Genomic DNA, 21,565 nt, shown 5'->3' with positions numbered 1-21,565 from the left:
TGATCATAATGGTCCCTTCTGACCTTAAAGTCTATGAGTCTATGAGACCTAGCCTCTCCAAATAGATGTTTCCAGTGTTAGACCACAGAACTGCAAGTTTGGTTAGTGATACCTGTGGGACCCACTGGAGTATATGTTTAAGAAGTGTTAATGTTGTCTATAGTCCCAACCTGAACCTATACCTGACCAAATGCACCTGGGAAGGTTATGAATGAGTGGAGACATTCAGGTGGCATTATTGAGGAGTTTTTAAGTCACTGGCAGCCCAAAATGAAATTGTACCCATCTGCACAGTAGGCTGTTTTCTCCATTGTTTCGTAATACTACAGTAATGTATTTACATGTCTAATATCTTTCCAAGCTCTGCTTGGCAAGCCCCTTTTATCACATTTAAAATTGGAATGCCAGCTAAGCAGCCAGGCAGTTCTTTCCATACTGTTACCCAGCAGCCTTTAAGAGTCTCGAAAGATGTGGCTGCACAAGAGTTTCCCTTTTAGCTTTAATTTTCTAGCAAGGCTTGGCTCACTCAGAGAAATTAATAAAGTGCATTTATGGTTCTTTGCCTGTGCCTTGAATTCTTCTAGTTTGTTGTAAATGTCTCTATTGAGCAATAATACAGGAGTCTTTTCTATTGCCACTGAAATCTGCAAGAGATTTGCCATTTCCCACAAGCTTTAACTCTTTGTGGGATCTGTACCTTCTAGTGATAGTGCTTCCATTGGAACAGCTTGAAATTCCACAGCTTCAGATTGCCAGGGTTCATGAGAACCATTTTTTGCTTTCTGCTCAGGTGGGTTTACATTGACTTTGTATTTGAAACAATTCAAACCCTCCTTATGAAACTAACCAAGACTTGTCTGGTCTCAAGTCAAAATGATGTGAAACTAGCACATTTCTCACATGTTTCAGAGTAGCAGCCATGTTGGTCTGTATCCGCAAAAAGAACAGGAGTACTTGTGGCACCTTAGAGCAGGGGTAGGCAACCTATGGCACGCGTGCCATAGGCGGCACGTGAGCTGATTTTCAGTGGCACTCACACTGCCTTTTAATTTAATTTTAAATGAAGCTTCTTAAACATTTTAAAAACCTTATTTACTTTACATACAACAATAGTTTAGTTATATATTATAGACATATAGAAAGACCTTCTAAAAACGTTAAAATGTATTACTGGCACACGAAACCTTAAATTAGCGTGAATAAATGAAGACTTGGCACACCACTTCTGAAAGGTTGCCGACCCCTGCCTTAGAGACTAACACATTTATTTGAGCGTGGGCTGTAGCCCACGAAAGCTTATGCTCAAATAAATGTGTTAGTCTCTAAGGTGCCACAAGTACTTCTGTTCTTATTTCTCACATGGTTTCCACCCAAAATTCAGTCCTGAGTTTGCTCAAAACTCCACTTAGGCTGGGAAAAAATTGGGGCAAACCTCAGCAAACTACTTGGTACACCTGGCTTGAGTTTTCTTCCTGTAATAAAACCACCAATTCAGGGAAGTTACACTTTGTTTGGCGTTCTGTTCAATTTTACACAGATCTAGTTACCTCTGTTCCAGTCATTTTATCCATCCATGTGCTGAACTCCTATAGACTTCAATAGGGATCCTGCACGTGGAGGGCCTGGCAAAGTTGCATTAAAATATAGACAGTTGCACAAAGTTCACTGTACTGAATAGTGTGACTGCGTTTGCCAACATTTGCTTGGGTGTCCCTGCATTTCAGTACGCAGCCAATAATATATCAAGAAGCACAGTGTAGGATAAGTATTAAAATGCTCGCTCATGTTTAAAATACAGCTATCTCACTTAAAAACCTCGAGTTCCTGCTCGTTGTCCCAAAGATGAGCTTGTCAAATGACTAGTTAATCAAGCAGAAGAGCTGAACTAATCGTAGAGATGGGAAGCTTTAAATATACACATCATGTAGGTTCAGGCAGAGACGATAAATTCTGTGCAATGTAATTGATATTGTCTCCCATGAACAGACAGTAAATCCACGCTACATTGTGCCAAACTGTTCACACTTCAATAAAAGTGGAATTAGTTTTATGCTGAAAAGTAACTCTTCAAAACGGGCAACATGGAGTTCCAGGTTTGGATCCCATTGATTTCTGTATCAAACGCAATTTGCTTACAAGCAAAAACTTTTTTCCCCCTAACTGCCAGACATACATACTCAAACTCATATAAACTTTGGGGTCTGAATCAAAGTGGGTCTTTCCTTCCATGACCGTCTCTGGCAAAAATGTTCTACTGACCAAAATTCAGCCTTCTGTGACACATGTGTAACTTCCACTGTGGATTTGTACAGGTGTAACTACTTGGAACTTTGAGAACAACTTTGTTGATATACAAGAAAGAACAGAATCCAGCTCCTCCTCTCTGTCGAGTTGGCACTACAGAAATATCTGGAATAGAAAGCACAACGTTTTTATTGCTAAAACAAGCAGATCTGATTGTGTGCACAGACTATTTTTACATAGTCACTTTTTAGAGCAGAACTTTGTTTTAAGGAGACCATCTGCCTTCTGAGGTGGGCGGCTGGGCGGCTACATGGGGAGTGATCTAAAGTAAGTACAACTAAATGTAAGCAGCAGGTGATGTGCCTCCATTTATTCTGTGTTTGCTCTTCTCCTAGCATGTGCTGAAGACTTTTTCTACACTTCTATGGGAGGCGACACAACTATTGATGGAGTTGATGATGCTGATGATTTTGACAAAACCAGACATGCTTTCACCCTGCTTGGTAAGGGATTATTTGAAAGGGTCCAATTGGAAAACTTCCTAGTAGAACTCTTGGATGTCTGTGTCTTGCAAAGGCTTTCAATACTTTGCATAAGCCCTAATGTAATAATGTAACCCTCGGAGGCATAAATCCATTTTCTTTTTGACCTACTTGGTTTTACCTTGCTCTCTGGGTAGGGAATGTGGGAGGATTACACCAAGTTTCTTACACTCACATCAATAGCTAGTGAAACAGAGGGGGGAATTGGGAGAATGACTGACTAGAGATTACCCCAAATGGAACATTTTAGGTTTAAAGCGACATGGCCATTTTCATTTAGTCTCAGTTTTGTTCCTGTTAGTCCGTTTCCAGGAGGTGCAAAAATATCTTTACTTTCTAACTTAGTTCCTATTCAGCCTGGCTAAACACAGGGTGATGTGTGTCATTGCATACACCAACATACTATCATTGCCAAGTATCCGAGCAATAGAAATAATGGGCCAAATTGGACTCTTCGCTGTGTATACACAGTTCACCTTGTAGTCAGCGGAAGCCATGCACATGTAGCCAATGGCGGACTGTCCCAGTATTAATAACCATATGCAGCGTTCCTCTAGAGTACCGTACAACAATCTGCCACCTCAGTGACCTGACTGCAGTACTGACTACTTATAAGGAAAATAATTTGTAATAGAGGAAATAATTGGCTTTCTCAGAATCTTATACATTTGCAGGGGTTTATTCCTGTTCTTTAACTGTAGTTAATCTTTTAAATGTAATTTTTAGTTCCTCGCTGCACTTCATTTTATTTCTTCCTGTTTTGGAAGAGGAGTTTTTAGCACTGTGTGTGCTGCCTCTTGCGGGGACAAGGGGTCGCTGACCTTGTGGCTGCACCGATCACAGGGGATTACCATATGCACTGTTACAGGTGCGTCCTTCACTTACCCTTCCAGGCTGAGAGTCTCTGAATTACACTCAAATTTCAGATGTACATATTTTTCTCTTTCATTTCTCCTGGTCCAATCTCAGGGGCTCTATCCTCATCCTCTTTCACTCTGCTGCTTGTGAGCCTGTCAGTTATCCTCTCCTTCTTCACATCTTGCTCAGGCGAGGCTTTTGAGATACTGTCCTCTCGTGGTTCTCCTGTCCCTCCAACTCTTTTGTGTGTCTGTTTTTGCTGGCTCCTCCTCCTCTTCTCTGTTGCCCTCTGAGGGTGTCCCCAGGTTCCATCTCTGTGCCCCCTAGTCTTTTCACTTCTGTCTCTGGACAGCTGCAACTGCTGACAGAGTTTCAATGATCATCTCTATGCTGATGACTCATAAAGTTCTCTCCACCACTGATCTGTCTCCTTCTGTCCAATCCCATGTCTTTTCCTGGCTCTGTGATATCCCACTCTTGGATGTCTTGTCAGAATCTTAAACTGAACATGACTAAAACTGTGCTTCTCATTTTTCACTTGCAAGGTTTCTCTGCTTTCCACCCTCCTTTACCGCTATAAAGCCATCACCATCCTCCCCATCTTTTAGGCTAGTGAATCTGAATTCTTTTTGTCTCCTCCCTTTCTGGCCCTTCACCCCCTCATCCCCGCCCTGGCCGGCTGCATCCAAATCCTGGTGTTTCTCCCTTCTTAACATGTTCACGGTCTAGGGCTGGCTCCAGGCACCAGCCGTCCAAGCAGGTGCTTGGGGCGGCAATCTGCAAGGGGCGGCAGTCCGTGTGTTTTTGCCGCTCCAAACAGCGCACCGAATTGCCGCCGCGGACGGCAGGGGCAGTCCAAGTGCCGTTAAGGCGGCACGCGCGTTTCCGCGGCGGCAGTTCGGCAGCAGCTTCTATGTTCAGCTGCCTGTGGCGGCAATTCGGCGGCAGCTTCTGTCTTCCGGCTGAAGCTGCTGCCGAATTGCCGCCGCCACGGAAACGCGCCTGCCGCCCTAATGGCACACGGACTGCCCCCGCGGTCCGCGGCGGCAATTCGGCGTGCTGCTTGGGGCGGCAAAAACAGTAGAGCCGGCCCTGTCAAGGTCTGAATGCTTCTTTCCTTTCACCCCAGAGCCAGATCTCTTGTTCAAGTCCTCCTAACATACCGCCTTGACTACTGCAATGTCCTCCTCTGACCGCCCACAGACACTGCCCCTGCTTTAGTGTCTGCATTTTGTGTGGACTAAAGTCACCTTTCTTATCTGTCAGTTTGATCATGTCATGTATGCTCTTCGAATCCCTTCACTGGCTTTGTGTCTCCTCAAGCCCCTCCCCTCCACTAGTGCTCCAAGCCTATGTGCATGTGTCAGCTTTTCATAAAATCACCACCATGCCTTCTTCCACTCAGCCGTCCATGCATGATGCAAACTCCCTGCGCTCATCTGCAAATCCCTTAGCCTGTCCACATTTACCTCTGATAAACAGTGCCATAGAGCAGCCAAGTAGTATTGCTTTTTGTTAACCCTAAATTATTTTTCCATCACTGTTGATGATAAAAAAAAAAATCTCTGGAGATATAAAAGCAGGCTCGACAGACCGAAACATCCAGAGCAAGTCATAAACCTGTAGAACATGATGTGCGGAGCAGGCAGTGAACATTTAAAGAGGAACAGAAATCTGCTGAGATTTGAAGTGAGATTTTGCAGAGTAACAGTATTCAGATTTCTGGGAGTGATGTTCCTGCTGGGGAAGCTAACCGGTATCTGTCAGAAAACACTTGAGAAGGGAAAGTCTTGCGCCAGCAATGGAAAGCCATTAACAAGTACCTCTGTCACACACTTGCAAGTTTTTTTGGCATGCGGTTTTGGATGTGAATTTTTTTTGCACATCCAAAAACGTTAAACTGCAGGTGCAAGTGGGAGTGGGCAAACTGGGCAGTCAGCCGTGTAGCTCGGATGTTAAGGGCTTTATTGTACAACTCTCTCACGTTGGTACAAGTGATCCCAGTGACTCCAATGGGGACTATTTGAGTACGTGCTCTTCCTTGGCACTATTACTACCCAGTAACCATTTTAAATACTGGCTTACAGCAGTAGCATAGCTTAACCTGGTTTCACTGGTATTGGCCTGCAATTTGTGCGCCACAATTGTTTGTACGATCTTACAATTTTTACGGGTAAGCAGTTTTTCCCTTTTGTGTTATAAAAAACAAAGCAAGCCCCTAAATAGTATCCTCTGCCGTTGGTTGAATTGAAATCCCAAATGAGTTTAAATGATCATCATAGAGTAGTTTCTTAGGCCTGGTCTACACTAGACGTTTATGTCGAAGTTAGCGCCGTTACATCGAATTAACCCTGCACCCGTCCACACCGCGAAGGTATTTAGTTCGACATAGAGGTCTCTTTAATTCGACTTCTGTACTCCTCCCCGACAAGGGGAGTAGCGCTAAATTCGACATGGCCATGTCGAATTAGGCTAGGTGTGGATGGAAATCGACGCTAATAGCTCCAGGAGCTATCCCACAGTGCACCACTCTGTTGACGCTCTGGACAGCAGTAAGAGCTCGGATGTTCTGAACTGCCACACAGGAAAAGCCCCGGGAAAATTTGAATTGGAATTCCTTTTCCTGTCTGGCCAGTTTGAATCTCATTTCCTGTCTGGACATCGTGGCGAGCTCAGCAGCACTGGCAACGATGCAGAGCTCTCCAGCACTGATGGCAGTGCAATCTCAGAATAGAAAGAGGGCCCCAGCATGGACTGATCGGGAAGTCTTGGATCTCATCGCTGTGTGGGGCGATGAGTCCGTGCTTTCCGAGCTGCGATCCAAAAGACGGAATGCAAAGATCTATGAGAAGATCTCTAAAGACATGGCAGAGAGAGGATACAGCCGGGATGTAACGCAGTGCCGCGTGAAAATCAAGGAGCTGAGGCAAGGCTACCAGAAGACCAAAGAGGCAAACGGACGCTCCGGATCCCATCCCCAGACATCCCGTTTCTACGAGGCACTGCATTCCATCCTCGGTGCGGCCGCCACCACTACCCCACCACTGACTGTGGACTCTGAGGATGGGATAGTGTCCACGGCCGGATCCTCGGACATGTTAGCGGACGGGGAAGATGAGGAAGGAGATGAGGAGGACGAGGCAGTCGACAGCGCTCACAACGCTGATTTCCCCGACAGCCAGGATCTCTTCATCACCCTTACAGAGATCCCCTACCAACCCTCCCCAGCCGTTACCCCGGACACAGAATCTGGTGAAGGATCATCCAGTAAGTGTTGTAAACATCTAAACATTTATTTGTAACAGAACATGATTATTAACAATTTAAAAAATGGGTTTCTCATGATTAGTTTGATTAACTTAACGGTTCAGTCATGGGCAGTGCAACTATTTGAAAAAAATCTAGCAATGTCCGGTTTTGCATGATTGTCCTGCCCAAGCCGCTCTACTGTTTAGTCCCTGCTACTGCAGCTACAGTAAGATGCGGTCTATATGTCCGGGGATGGAGCAGAAATCCTCCTGGGACATCTCAAGGAAGCTCTCCTGCAGGTAATTTGAAATCCGCTGCATTAGGTTCTTGGGGAGAGCGGCCTTATTGGGTCCTCCGTTGTAGGACACGTTGCCGCGCCACGAGACTAGCAAGTACTCCGGAATCATTGCTTGGCACAGCATGGCGGCATACGGCCCTGGTCTTTGAAGGCTTTCCCGGAGCATTCTCTGTCTGTCGCTCTCAGAGATCCTCATGAGGGTGATGTCGCTCATGACGACCTGCTTTGAATGAGGTAGGGGAATGTTAGTGTTGGGACTGCTTTACCGTTCCTTTACAGAACTGTAACCGCTGGTTTGCAGCCACGCGGTGGAGGCGGGAGAGGGTCAGCCGAAAGGGATCGTTCCCGGGGACAGCCGCGAGGGTGTGGGACAGGAGCAGACTTCCTGCTTGCCGGATTGCTGGCAGCAGGGACCGACATTGATTTCAATGTGAAATGAGGCCATTGCTAATATTAAAGTTTTAAGCTGCCACGAATCTACGGCTTACCATGTCTGCGTGCAAGAGCAATTCCGTTGTCCTGACAGGGTTCTCGAAAGTGCTCTGCAAAACCCCAGACACTGAATGCGAAGGCCGAGAATTCGACCTTGTGCTGAGTGCGCATGTGATAGGTGCTGTGCATGGTCCTGTTCACAGAGAAAGACTATGTTCTTTGTTCACAAGTACATTTAGCTTTCTGAGGAATTCACTCCCTTTTTCCCATTCCCACAGCCCCATCTGCGACTGTCTCACAACCTAGCCTGTCATCACACTCCCAGAGGCTAGGGAGGATTAGGCATAAGAAGAAGAGGACACGGGAGGACATGTTCTCAGAGCTTATAGCCTGCTCCCGAGCCCAGGCAGCACAGCAGACCCAGTGGCGGGAAAACTTGACCCGAATGCACCAAGCAAACATGGATCGGGAGGAGAGGTGGCGTCAGGAAGACCAGCAGGCGACTCAAACCCTGCTTGGACTACTGAGGGAGCAAACGGACACGCTCCGGCGCCTTGTGGATGTTCTGCAGGAACGGAGGCAGGAGGACAGAGCCCCGCTGCAGTCCATCTCTAACCGCCACCAAGTCCCATACTCCCTTCACCCAAAGTGCACAGAAGGAGAGGCGGCAGAGTCCCTGCTAACTCTCACTCCACCCCTGCAGAGAGCTCGAGCAGCAGAAGGCTCTCATTCCCCAAAGTTTGACAAGTACTTTCCTTCCCGCCTGACACAAGCCCCCGTCCAAGTTTCACTTCCCAGTCCCATGTGTAGTTGATAATAAAAAATATGTTTCTGTTAACTACTGTTTCCATCATGTTCTTTTGGAGGAGGGGGGGAAAGGGGGTTGGTAATTGGACAGGACAGTCACCTTTGGCAGGGTACATAGTCGGGGGCAGGCACAGCAGCAAGGCACATACATAGTGCAGTGATGCAGTGACTACTTACCCTGGTTAGTCTGGGAGGTTCTTTTCATGTTATGTGGTGGGGGGTGGGTTGCTCTGTGACTTTGTGGCAGGGGAGGGCAGTTAGAGATCTTAAGCGGCGGTCCTTAGGCAGGATCACAGAGCCACACAGCAGGGGATCTGTAACCGTCCCCCCCCTGCCACAAAGTCACATAGACCCCCCATACACACAGTCCCTATCAGGAGGGGTGACAGGCTCCGTTGAAAGAACCATCCCACCGCAGCGGAGCCTGTCAGTCCTTGAGTTTAGAAGCTGCATTCGCGCGACTACACTACACCCGCTCCGCACCACAGTCTGCGTCCCAGTTTTTAAAAATTCCCGCGAAAACAGTATTAAAGAAAACGGTGTGCTTTAACAAAGTTGAACTATTTTTATTTTGAAACGTGTGTTGGAAGTGGGGTGAAGGCTTCTCTGTACACAAAATTAGAAAGTCACAGGTTACCCTGCTCACTCAGGAACTTTGCTTTCAAAGCCTCCCGGATGCACAGCGCTTCCCGCTGGTCTCTTCTAATCGCCCGGCTGTCTGGCTGTGAGTAATCAGCAGCCAGGCTAATTTCCTCAACCTCCCACCCCGCCATAAAGGTCTCCCCCTTGCTCTCACAGAGATTGTGGAGCACACAGCAAGCTGCTATAACAATGGGGATATTGGTTTCGCTGAGATCACAGCGAGTCAGCAAGCTTCTCCATCTCCCCTTGAGACGTCCAAAAGCACACTCCACCACCATTCTGCACTTGCTCAGCCGGTAGTTGAAGAGTTCTTTTTCAGTGTCCAGGGCACCTGTATAGGGCTTCATGAGCCAGGGCATTAGCGGGTAGGCTGGGTCCCCGAGGATGACTATAGGCATCTCCACATCCCCAACAGTTATTTTGTGGTCCGGGAAGTAAATACCTTGCTGCAGCCGTCTAAACAGACCAGAGTTCCTGAAAACACGAGCGTCATGAACCTTGCCCGGCCATCCCACGTAGATGTTGGTAAAACGTCCCCTGTGGTCCACCAGTGCTTGCAGCACCATGGAAAAGTAGCCCTTTCTGTTAATGTACTGGCTGGCCTGGTGGTCCGGTGCCAGGATAGGGATGTGAGTTCCATCTATGGCCCCACCGCAGTTTGGGAATCCCATCGCTGCGAAGCCATCTATGATCGCCTCCAAGTTTCCCAGGGTCACTACCTTTGGCAGCAGTACATCAACGATTGCCTTGGCTACTTGCATCACAACAACCCCCACGGTAGATTTGCCCACCCCAAACTGGCTCGCGACTGACCGGTAGCAGTCAGGCGTTGCAAGCTTCCAGAGGGCTATGGCCACTCGCTTCTGGACAGTCAGGGCTGGTCGCATCCGGGTGTCATTGCGCTTCAGGGCAGGGGACAGCAACTCACAAAGTTCAAGGAAAGTTCCCTTCCGCATGCGGAAGTTTCGCAGCCACTGTGATTCATCCCAGACCTGCAGCACTATGCGGTCCCACCACTCAGTGCTTGTTTCCCGGGCCCAGAATCGCCGTTCCACGGCATCAACATGACCCATTGCCACCGTGATGTCCTCGGCGCTGGGTCCCCTGCTTTCTGAGAGGTCTGTGCTACTCTCAGACTTCAGGCCATCACCGCGTTGACGTAGCCTCCTCGCCTGACTTTTCTGCATCTGCCTCAGGGCAACCTGTATGATAAGCTGCGAGGCGTTGAGAGCGGCCACAACTGCAGCGATGGTTGCAGCGGGCTCCATGCTCACAGTGCTGTGGCGTCCGCGCTGTCAATGACTTGAAAAGTGCGCGAAATGATTTCCCGCCGGCGCTTTCAGGGAGGGAGGGAGGGCGGGAGTGAGTGATGGATGGATGACGACAGTTACCCAAAAGCACCCTCGACACATTTTTTTACCCAGAAGGCATTGCTGGCTCGACCCAGAATTCCAATGGGCAGCGGGGACTGCGGGAACTGTGGGATAGCTGCCCACAGTGCACCGCTTCCAATGTCGACGCTTTCCCCGTTAGTGTGGACTCACAAAGTCGAATTACTGTCCTTAGTGTGGACACACACGTTCGACTTTGCAATATCGATTCCAAATATTCGATTTAAGTAAAATCGAACTACTCTCGTAGTGTAGACAAGGCCTTAGCTTTCATGCAAGTTTAAAATAGTATCCGATCCATCTGTAATAAAATCACCTTGATATGACTGTTTAGGGTGTGAAGATTTAACAGTTCATCTGAGACGTTCCTCTTGCAATCTCAGCTGTCACCTTGAATGATGATTGTTTATTGAGGGCATTCTGACTGTTTTTGAAATCATCCATCCGGAAAGGAAATCGAACCATATAAATATTTTAAAAGAGAATAAAACACTTTTTATGTTGTGAAAATTGGATGTCAATTGTTTCTTTCAGGAGTGAAAGAGTCCCATCAGATGAGCATTTTTAAGATAATAGCTTCCATCCTGCACCTAGGAAACTTGGAAATTCAAGCAGAACGAGATGGAGACTCTTGTAGTATATCGGTAAGTTTTTAGCAGGCACAGAAGATATTGTGTGTGCAATTTTGTGTATTAATAAATCCAGCCAAATTGCCTGTCTCTTGCTACAAAGGATGCCATCAAATATGTTTAGTTAATAATTTAATTTCTATTTATTTTCTCTTGTTTTATTGCTTTTGTAGGCAACTTATCAATAAATCTTATTTCCCTGATGTGTTTGTCTCTTTCCATCTGGGAAATAATGCAATCTCACTTGTTTTCACTTGTAAAGCAACATGACTGTGTTTGCTTACTTCCTGGGTTTTTAAAGTACAATGGTTGTCACCCTTAAAAACTGACCAATTGCCCTAGCTAACAAATCTAATGTTACCTCAGTGTTTGCAGCATTCCCTGGAGTAAATATTAGGGAAAGAGAGAGAGTATTGCAAATACTGAGGTAACAATACAGAGGTACAAATACTGTGATCCTTACCCCCTACGCAAGGTAAAATTGACAAGTCTTTAAAGGCAACCAGTGTATCAGAGTCAATAGTGCTGTCTGCAGAATAGTTTTGGGGTATACATGCACCCTATGCTAGTGCTGAAAGTAGCTGCTGGTGAATAAGAATCCGAAACAATGGGCTAGTGCCTCCTCTGTAAATGTAACTCCACTGACTTCAGTAGACTGGTTTTGGATTTTCCCCAGGCGCAGAATTTGGTCAGTCCTGGTGTCTCTCAAATACTGAGGGGATTTAAAGAAGAATGGAATGGGAGCACTTTTTATATTTTTTCAGACTGTAATAATTTTCAGTATGTGTCAGAACTCTGGCCTAAACCATTTCCCCATGTTCTTATGGGGTTTTTTTGTTTTTTGTTTTTGGTTTCTGGGTTAGATTTGGGATGCATATTGCATCACAGGCTTTCAGAAATGGTAGTGATTATGGGTGCCATTGTTTATATATATTTTTTGGGTGCCCAACTTGAAATATCTTTTAAAAGGGCTGAATTTGCTCTCTTAAATTCAGGCCCCTTTAAGGTATTTCCAACTGGATCCAGAATTCATCACTTTTGGAAATGTTGGCCTGTCAGCACAAGTATAAATGCTAGAATAAAGAAATGGCCCTATTGTACAACTAATTAAATTATCTGGTTTTGGTTGCTGGAGTTCAGAGCTGTGAGAAATGATGCTCCCATATATTTGTCATTGAAATGTAGCCATCCAGTTCGCAAAGGAGTACAACATAGATAGCAACACAGGGCGGCTATGTACCACATATTTTTATTAAAAGAATACTAAAATACTAAAAATACTTGTTGTCCTACCAATTATCACCATGTCCCATACTGGGTAGCTTATTCTTAATTAAAATATAAGGATGTGCTCTGCACATATTGCTAGTGTTACCCTGGAGATGCTCAGTGTGCAGTTAGTTGGACACGGGGGGGCAATTTGTTTTAGATATTTGGCAATCTGGGCGCATAAAACTAATCTGCTCCCACAATGCTGAATTCTGTAATGGATTTAGCATTATTTAATTAAGTTTAAATGTGACTGCATGAAATAAACTCCATCCTGGTTATTACTTTTAATCAACAATCAGAAAAATGTGGGAGAGCCAACAAGCATCCTAGAGGATTTAAAAAAGCATTTTACCCCTCCCCCCCCCCAAATCTAGCTGGGTATTTTTGTTTTACTTTATTTTGAAGTATGATGTAATGTTAACAAAAGACTGAACAATTTCCCACTCTTACAAGAAGGTGCCTGCAGGCTCACTCACATGTACTGTATGAAACCCAGCAACTGGCCAGGACTTTGTTGGTTTCTGCCACTAAAAACAAATGTGAACTTAAGACTCTTAACTAACTACATTTTTAAAAAATAACTACTGGAAAATAGGTCAACAACAACCACTTAATCTCATATACTTTGGGGGCCTAATTATACCAAGAAATCCCAAGAGTGCTTTGCAAAAGGCATGCTGTAATTTAATAATACAGTTGGCAGTGCCAAGCTAATGATTTAGAGCCTGATCCAAAGCCCATTGAAGTAAATGTTGGAGTCTTTGCATTCACTTCAATGGGTTCTGGATCAAGCCCTTAACGGTAAAAGGAATCCAAGTTTTTACTTTGATGTAGAAGGAAACAGCAGCAGCATCTCCAGTCAGGGAGTACAGGGAGTTCTGCCCCCAAGTCCCCCCCCCCTCAAAATGCCAAATAGTTGAAGTACTATCTGGCAGTGGTGGTATATTTAGGGGCTTGTAATAACACAAGGAAATGCATCTAGAGTAACAGAGCCAGCCATCCTGGTTTTGGCTCTCAATCACTTAATGGGAGTTGAGGTTGTTCAGCAACTCGCAGGATAGTGTCTTTAGAGAGCTGGTTACCTGTTAGGTGTTGCATAGTTTGAGCTTTGTAGAAGGAACAAAACTGAACCATTGTAGATACTCTACTCCTTTTTATTAAGGTTGTGTCACTTAAGGGGGGAGGGATAGCTTGGTGGTTTGAGCATTGGCCTGCTAAACCCAGGGTTGTGAGTTCAATCCTTGAGGGGGCCACTTAGGGATCTGGGGCAAAATCAGTACTTGGTCCTGCTAGTAAAGGCAGGGGGCTGGATTTAATGACCTTTCAAGGTCCCTTCCAGTTCTAGGAGATGGGATATCTCCATTAATTTATTATTTATTTATTAAGATGCCCAGGGCATAGAGAAGCTATACAGTATGTGGTTCTGTGGTTGCAAAACGAACAGCGTTGTGTGGAGCTGGGCTCCATTTAACGTATCTTCCCAAAGTCTAGAGAGCTTCAGTTAAATGTTCTCATTTTTATGTCATCTCTGTCAACCACAGTTAAACAAGGTAGAAACCAACTGCTGATTTCATTACAGTATTTTGATCCAGATCCTGGAAATCTAGAATTAAAATTTCATTCTGAATCCAACTTCTCTCTAGGAATCTACCACCAGGTCATTCATCTCTTCAGTGGTTAACATTATTTCAAGAGATTATCTCATTCTGAATCTATGATAAATAGATAGTCCCTACAAATTAGTTATCCACAGTTAATGACCAAGTAGGAAATTAACATCATGAAGCCAATCTGAGGTTGGTTAAAATCCTAAATTGCACAATAACTCTAGTATTGCCAATCTCAGTGAGACAGCTTCTGTTATAAATGGTATTTGTGAGGCAGCAGTTTCAGAAATGGACCTGATTCCTGAGGACTAAAGCTGTTTTGTTTTTTTCCTCCGCACACTTTCCAATCAGAATCGTAGGCAGCCCTGTAGCTTAGATCTGTGGGTGTTTTCTTGTCTCCCAGCCTCAGCTCGTTGAGCTCCTGCTGAATTTATATTTCTCTTTATATCCTAGAAACAGGATGAACACCTGAATAATTTTTGCAGATTGCTTGGAGTGGAGCACAGCCAGATGGAGCACTGGCTGTGCCATCGGAAGCTTGTCACAACAGCTGAGACGTACGTCAAGCCCATGTCTGTGCAGCAAGTCGTGAATGCCAGGAATGCGCTGGCCAAGCATATATATGCCCAGCTGTTTAACTGGATTGTGGAGCATATCAACAAAGCCCTGCATACCACTGTCAAGCAGCACTCATTCATTGGGGTTCTGGATATCTATGGGTAGGAAAGGCCTCTGTTTCTTCCGCTTTCATTTGCCAGTCTGTTGCTCTGCTTTCTTTAGCTTACCATGTTCCACTTCAGTGAAACATGAGTTTTTAGAAATCTGATCCATGCAAAATCTGTTCCAGAATGGATTGCTAGGGGTGACTGTATTTGCAATACATTGAATGGTAGAAGTTGCATTGAGCAGGATAACTTGTAGCCTGATCCTGCAAAGTGCTGAGCTCCAGGAGCACTGGTGTCATCCTCTGCCTTCCCTAAAGTGCCCAGCCCCTTGCAGGATCATGCCGTTATTACTTTAGCCCTCTAAAACAATAAAGACAATGGATCAGGCTTGTAGGGAACTCAGACGTAGTGCAACTCTCTTTATAGTGAAGTAGAATTATGACGACTTGTTTAGAATACCCTGTCAGTGTATTGGGCTGTTACTGCACAGACACCATGAGTTCTCCTTTCTGTGGGTTCCCGCCTAGGAGGATGACATGGTGTGCTACAGTTGGTGACCTGTGCTAAACAAGTAACAAAGTCCTTGCCCCTGAGAGCTTACAGTATGAGGGTACAAGCTGGTACAGTGGAAAGAGAACAAGTACAGAGCATTATGTGTTGTCTGTATTACAAAATTGGAACCCTGCTTCAGATTTCAAAGACCCCCGCCCCCCTTGCAGACTTGGGTCTGTTTGGATGTTGGACTTTGGTCCGGGCCCATCTCTATTACATGTGGGTATCCAGTAGGTTTTTGTGAAGGAGGAGGGAGAAGGGGCTTTGTGTATATTAAAGTCCTGACTGCTTTCATTGAATTCCAATGTGCATATACTATCTATTAGAGCAGCCCTCCATTTAGACCAATGGTCCCCAAACTTTTGAGGGTTGCACCCATGTCCATGCCCCCCTCCCAGGGCCGGGAGCATGAACATGGCACGGGGGGCCAGGGGAAGGGGACACACAGGAGTAAGAGGGCTGAGGCTGGGGCCACAGCTGGGGGTGGGTCTGGAGCCGGGAGCAGGGCCAGGGATAGAGCCATGGCAAGGGCGAGAGCAGAGGTGCAGCCAGGCATGGAGGTGGGCGGCAGCCAGGTGTGACTCCACTCCCTCCCACAGCCTCAATCTTGGCTCTGGGCCAGGAACAGAGCCACAACCAGAGGCTGGTGGCAGGGGTGGGACAGGGAATGGATAGGGTTGCCAACCTTCCAGGATTGGCCTGGAGTCTCCTGGAAATGGCATCAATCTCCTGGTGACTATTGAAAGCAATCTGGAAGGCTTTAATAGGATATTTTAAGAAAATGACATTACATCATGTTGGGGGAAAAATCTCCTGAAATAGCTTCAGTCAGAGTTGGCAATCCTAGGAATGGAGCCACCGCCGGGCTGTGGTGGGGGACAGCAGCCAGGCCCCTGTCTGGCAGCGGGGACGGAGCAGAGCTGGGGGTTGGGTGGGGCTTGGGTTGCGCTTTTTCCTCTCCCTCCATGAGGGCTGTCTTGGGCCCCGCTTGGCCTCTCCCCCCCCCCCCCCCGCAAACGTTCCTCTGCACCCACCTAGGGGGTGGGCCACACAGTTTGGGGATCTCTGACTTGGACTAAAGGATGATCTTGTGACTAAGGTACAAGACGGGAGGTCAAAGAGCTCTTCCTAGCTCTGCTGTTGACTTGCTGGGTGACCTTCAATTAAATTGCTCTGTGCCTCAGCTTGCTTAGCTCTGAAATGTAATACCTGTGTCACAAGGGTGTTGTGAAGCAAGATGGGGTTGCAGTGTCCCTCGGGCTTGGCCACGCCCCCCTGACTGGACCAAATTTGTGTGAGTGGAGTTGTGACCTGTCTCATTGCAATGCCATTCACTCAAATTTGGCCTACCCAGACTACTGTCATGATGGCTGGGCCAAACTTGAGTGGTGCTGGGACCCTAGATGTTGCAGTGCCAGCCAGCCCTGTGGGACAGGAGCTGCCACATGAAACATTTGAAACATTCTGGTAACCCAATTTTGGGTCCTGACCCACGGGTTGGGTAACCTGGCCTTAGAACTTAGGCCAGGTTTGCCCAGAAGCTCATGTACGAGGATGGGGATTCCCTTTAAACCCAGTGCAGCCTGTGCCACCTTTCGTCACCTGCGTTCAAGGGCCAGCAGCAGAGTGGCTATAGCAGGAGCTTGATTATTTCCACATCACTGCTGCAGAACAAGAGCTGGGCAGCCTGCCAGGTCCCCAGAAGATCCAGACCAGTGGAGAGTGGGCCATTTCCATCCCTATCCTTACAGCTAAAGGAGAAGAGGTGGAACAATGGGACTGCCAGCAACCCCCGTAAGAGCTGAAAGGGGCGACAGCTAGCTAATCAGCCATCTCCCCACCCTGAAGACGTCAGGAAGAATGGACCAGGTAGACGTCCACTGGCCCACCTGCATACAACTGTTAGACATAACAGAGAGCTCAGGGTCTCTTGTGATGAAGTGATTAGTGGAAGGGCAGGGCAAGCTGCCAAGCAACAGAGAAAGAAGCCCAACACCAGGCAAAAACCCACTTGATGGCAGGCGCAGTCACAAACTTGGCTTGTCAAATTCTAATGAGTTTAGAACTCAAAAATGATACCCCCATCTAAGCGTATTTTGAGTTCTTTACAGAAAGCTCTCACAATCCTAGTCACTACTCAGTTAATGGAATTGAGGCAGGATTCTCACTTCTGCATAAAGCACCATGGGATTTTTAACATTGTTTTCTCATGACTGGGACGTCTGTTAAATATCCCATCTGAGAGAAAGCCCCTACCCTCAGCCACCAAGCCCTCCTCTCCCCCCAGCCCACAAAAACACAATGCTGAAGGATCAGTGAAGTACTGACTGTGCTGGAAGAGATGCTGCCTACACATTCACTATCAGCACGTCCTGCAGCACCTTCATGATCCTGGAAGGCTCCCATCAAAATTCTGAGCCAGTGTGATCCTGCCTACTTTGGGATCTGACAACAGAGCAGTTTGAAGTGGTGTGGCTGTTGGCATAGGGATTTGTTAGCACCGAGGGTAACCCACATGGATACTACAAGATCCAGAGAATCCTTGAGGCCAAGAAGTTGCCAGCTGCAGACAGCATAAGCTGAGGAGTGGTTCTAAAGGAGTGTAAGTCAGAGGAGCTTTTAACAAAATATTGTTTCCTGTCCAAGTTGCCTTGATTCCAGAGAGATTCCCTGTGGACTGTAATGTGTCAGAAAAATGTTATTATTGAAGAAGGAGCCATATGGTCTGTACCAGGAAAGTGTAGACCAGTCAGTTGACATCAAAGTAAGAAACAGACAAGCACTTGCAGAAATGTAAATAAAAGTTGATTAGAGGGTAATGCCCATGAAATATTAAGTTAGACAAGAAAACCTCCATTACCATGACACCACCACAAGACCTTTCTGCTGAAGATCACAAAAATGTGTTTCCCCTAAAACACTGAACCAAGATGGCACAGTCTTGCACAAGATTGCAAGATTGCGCAGATGCTGTTGGCGTAAGAGTTATTAGCTGGGTACAGTGGTGTGAGCTGAGACAAAGTAAAACTGTCCCCAGTTCTGATGCCCCTCTACCAGATGGGCATTCCATAACTCCTTCTTTGCTTTTGTGAGTATTTCATCTAGCTTAATGTGGGGATTGTGGCATTAGTAAGTTCTGTATAACCTCTTCCTTCTGAAAGAGTGATGTTGCAAGGTAAAGGACTTGTCTGTGTGTTAGCTTAGCAATCAGCTTCCTTATTCTCCCTCACACATCACCAGGCCTGGGACCTTTTAGGCTGGGATTTTGAGACCCCTTTGAAAAGGATAGCCTTAGCACTTATTAACATTTTTAAAGTGAATTAGTGTATGAATTCAGTGCTAGTGAAAGGTTCTGAATGGATGTCTGTGGAAACCAAAGTCCTACAGAGCATGAGGCTCCCCGTGGTGCCCCACCAGCAGCAGAGGAAAGAGATTATTTTACTGATTCCATTAAGAAATGATTGCATAGGGTTCTGCCCTTAAATGTTCACAGGGAAAACCAGCATTTGGCTGTGCACCCCACCAGAGAGTAAATGGCAGTTCCTCTCCTGCTAAAACAGTGTTATAATCAGAATTGCCTGGTGCGCTAAGGACTGGACTTGGAGTTCCCAGCACTGACTCCTGATGGAGCCTTGAACAAGTAACTTAAACTCTATCAGTTTCCCTACCTGTAAAATGAGAGATAATACTGACCTATCTCATAGGGAGTTGATGATTATTTAGCTAATAGTCATAAGTCTTTGAAGATAAAAGTACTATATAAAAGGTAAGAATTCACAACATTATTATTATTATAACACAGCGTATATGGTTCTTATCACCTTGAATCTTGCTTAAGGTTACATTGTACTAAAAGGTGTATATATAGTTATAGACTACATTGTATCTTGGAATGTATTTAAGATGTCCGGCCAAATCCTGGACGTTATCCCTATGGGAGATGGGTGTTTGCTCTTTGTACCTTTATCATGAACCCATGATTTTTTGATACTGAAATGTTGTTTGTAAAGGAACAAAAATGTGTCCTTGAAGGATTTACTTATTATCCAATGTTATAGCTGAGGCTGATAGCACTGCCTGTTACTAAGGTTGCCTAATATTGCCCATGATAAGGCCCTGGGTTTCAGTCCTTTAACCACCTGGGCTAAACTTTTCTGTGCCAGAGTCTGCCTCAGGGTGAATTTTTTTTTTTTTTTTTTTTTTAAATTTCAGCCAAAACAATTCAGCCGTTTCTGAGAATAAAATTGAAGAGAAATTCGTTGTTTTGCCCATGTTAAAAAATTCTGCCCATGCTGGTCATGCTCCAGCCTTGACTGAACAGATTTCCCTGTAATTGCATCTCTGGTCTGCAGCAGTGTGGGCTAGGTCTGGGCACCTGAACTGCAAGACCAGGGAGCCTCTCCTGTGCTCTCAATGTCTCCCCTGCTGGCACCCAGGCAGTGTGGAGGAGGAAATTTGAATACAATGGGGATAAGAGCTGCAGGATGGCGAACAGAGAGGGTCTGGGAGTGGGTGGGAAGGGAGAATAGGGCTAGATGGTATGGGGGAGGAGAGAGGGAGATTGGGCTGGTGAGGCAAGGATTCTGGGACTTGGAGAAAGAACTTGAGGTTGGACAAGAAGCCTGGGGAGGGAGATTGGGGCCAGGGAATGGGGGTGGGAGAGGAGTGGGGCAACTGGAAGGCAGGCTGGGGTAGAGAGACAGATAGGAGGAGGAGCTGGGGCAGAGGGAGAACTGTGAATTGCTGGGCAAGGGGACTGGGAGTAGGGATGGAGACTGGAGGGGTGAAACTGACTTGCTGAGCAAGAAGACTGGGTTTGGACTGAGAAACCATAGGAGTTGAGAGTGGTTGGCAAGAAGAAATATTTAGAAAACATGACCTACAAGGCAAGATTGAAAAAGCTGGGATTGTGTAGTCTGGAAAAGAGAAAACTGAGGGGAGACATAAATCTTCAAGCATGTATATAAAGAGGAAGGTGATAAATTGTTCTCTTTATCCACTGAGGACAGGACAAGAAGTAATGGGCTTAAATTGCAACAAGGAAAATTTAGGTTAGACATGAGGGGAAAAACTGTCAGGGTAGTTAAACATTGGAACAAATTACCAAAAATATCCAACATATACTGTTCCTCAGCTCCCCATATTTAAAGTGAGGGTAATACCCCTCATCTCAGAGGTGTGAAAATAATTCATTAATATTTGTCCAGTACTCCGATACTGTAGTGGTGAGCATTGTAGAAAATCCCATGAGGAAATCAACAGTTCTGTCTTCAGAGCAGAGTTTGAGTAGTGTGCAGTAAATAAGGCCTGGGGCCACACATTGAACAGTGAGGGTAAAACAAAATATTGAATAGCTGCTCATTAATTAAACACCATCCATTCTGTGCCCTAATTATGGTAGGGGTCTTGTGGAAAAAAGTAGTATGTGATCAAGTCATAGGTGCCAACTCTGGGGGTGCTCCAGGGCTGGAGTACACATGGAAAAAAACTAGCGGGTGCTCAGCACCCACCGGCAGCCAGCTCCCCCATTCTCCCAGTGCCTCTCCCCCACTGGCAGCCCCGCTAATCATCTTCTCCCCCTCCCAGGAGGTGCTGGGAGGGAGAGGCAGGAGTGGGGAGGGGACAGAAAGAGGCATTGTAAAAGAAAGATTATCTAAATACAGCATTTATTGTTTTGGCCAGGCCGGTAACTGGTGTGCAGTACCTTTCCATAATGTATTTTGTAATCCTCCATGAAATTACCGTGGTCTGTTGTTCTTTGTTTTGTCTTTTAAACCAGTGAGGACACAACATTTGATTCATATGTAAATAGTGGGACACTTACTACCAGAAGTCTTGAAACTCAAAGTAAGGCCTGACACTTTGTTGTTAACTCCTGCTTTCGTCCTGCTTTCTCCCACTCACAGAACCAGTTACCTGTTTGTTTTTGGTTTCTAGTGCTGGTGAAAGGTCTGGTATTTACAGCCTTGCTGAGGACCTTTGTTTCTCCTCAGAACAAGTACAGCTTGCACAGAGACAACTTAGGCTTCGCCTGCCTCAACCCTGACCAAAAGTTTGGTCTTCATGGCCTACTCAGTCCCTCATGCCTGAGTCTGTCTGTCAGCAATAAGGGCAGTGATGATGGGGAGATGGGGTTGTGATCATCTCCTTGCTAAACTGAAAAAAAAAATTCCCTAAACCTTTCTGTAATTCAGACTCCTGAGTCAGCAAAGGTAACCCTAGATGGGAGTCAAGACAGTGAGCCAGAGCTGCCTATATCTGCTCAAGTCTGAGATCCAAAATTTTTCTTGAGCATCCTAGGAGTGTAATTCTCCTTCTTATAAGGGAGTTAATGATGCCAGATCCTGATTCACTGGCAGACGTGGGGATAGTTTGTT

The 21,565-nt window shown here is 46.0% G+C and overlaps 1 protein-coding gene across 1 annotated transcript in view; it reads left to right on the top strand.

Moving 5' to 3' along the window:
• MYO5B (myosin VB) overlaps window positions 1–21,565 on the top strand; it is a 395,508-nt gene that overhangs the window by 213,197 nt on the left and 160,746 nt on the right. The window contains exons 8-10 of the mRNA XM_034774043.1: window positions 2,640–2,747; window positions 10,998–11,107; window positions 14,425–14,690. Coding sequence (XP_034629934.1) covers window positions 2,640–2,747; window positions 10,998–11,107; window positions 14,425–14,690 — 484 coding nt within the window. The remainder of the gene's footprint in view (window positions 1–2,639; window positions 2,748–10,997; window positions 11,108–14,424; window positions 14,691–21,565) is intronic.

This window comes from Trachemys scripta, chromosome 6, assembly GCF_013100865.1.
Source record: "Trachemys scripta elegans isolate TJP31775 chromosome 6, CAS_Tse_1.0, whole genome shotgun sequence".
Lineage (NCBI taxonomy): Eukaryota > Metazoa > Chordata > Testudines > Emydidae > Trachemys > Trachemys scripta.
Note: the sequence above shows the minus strand (reverse complement) of the source record. Positions and strands in the feature narration are given on the sequence as shown.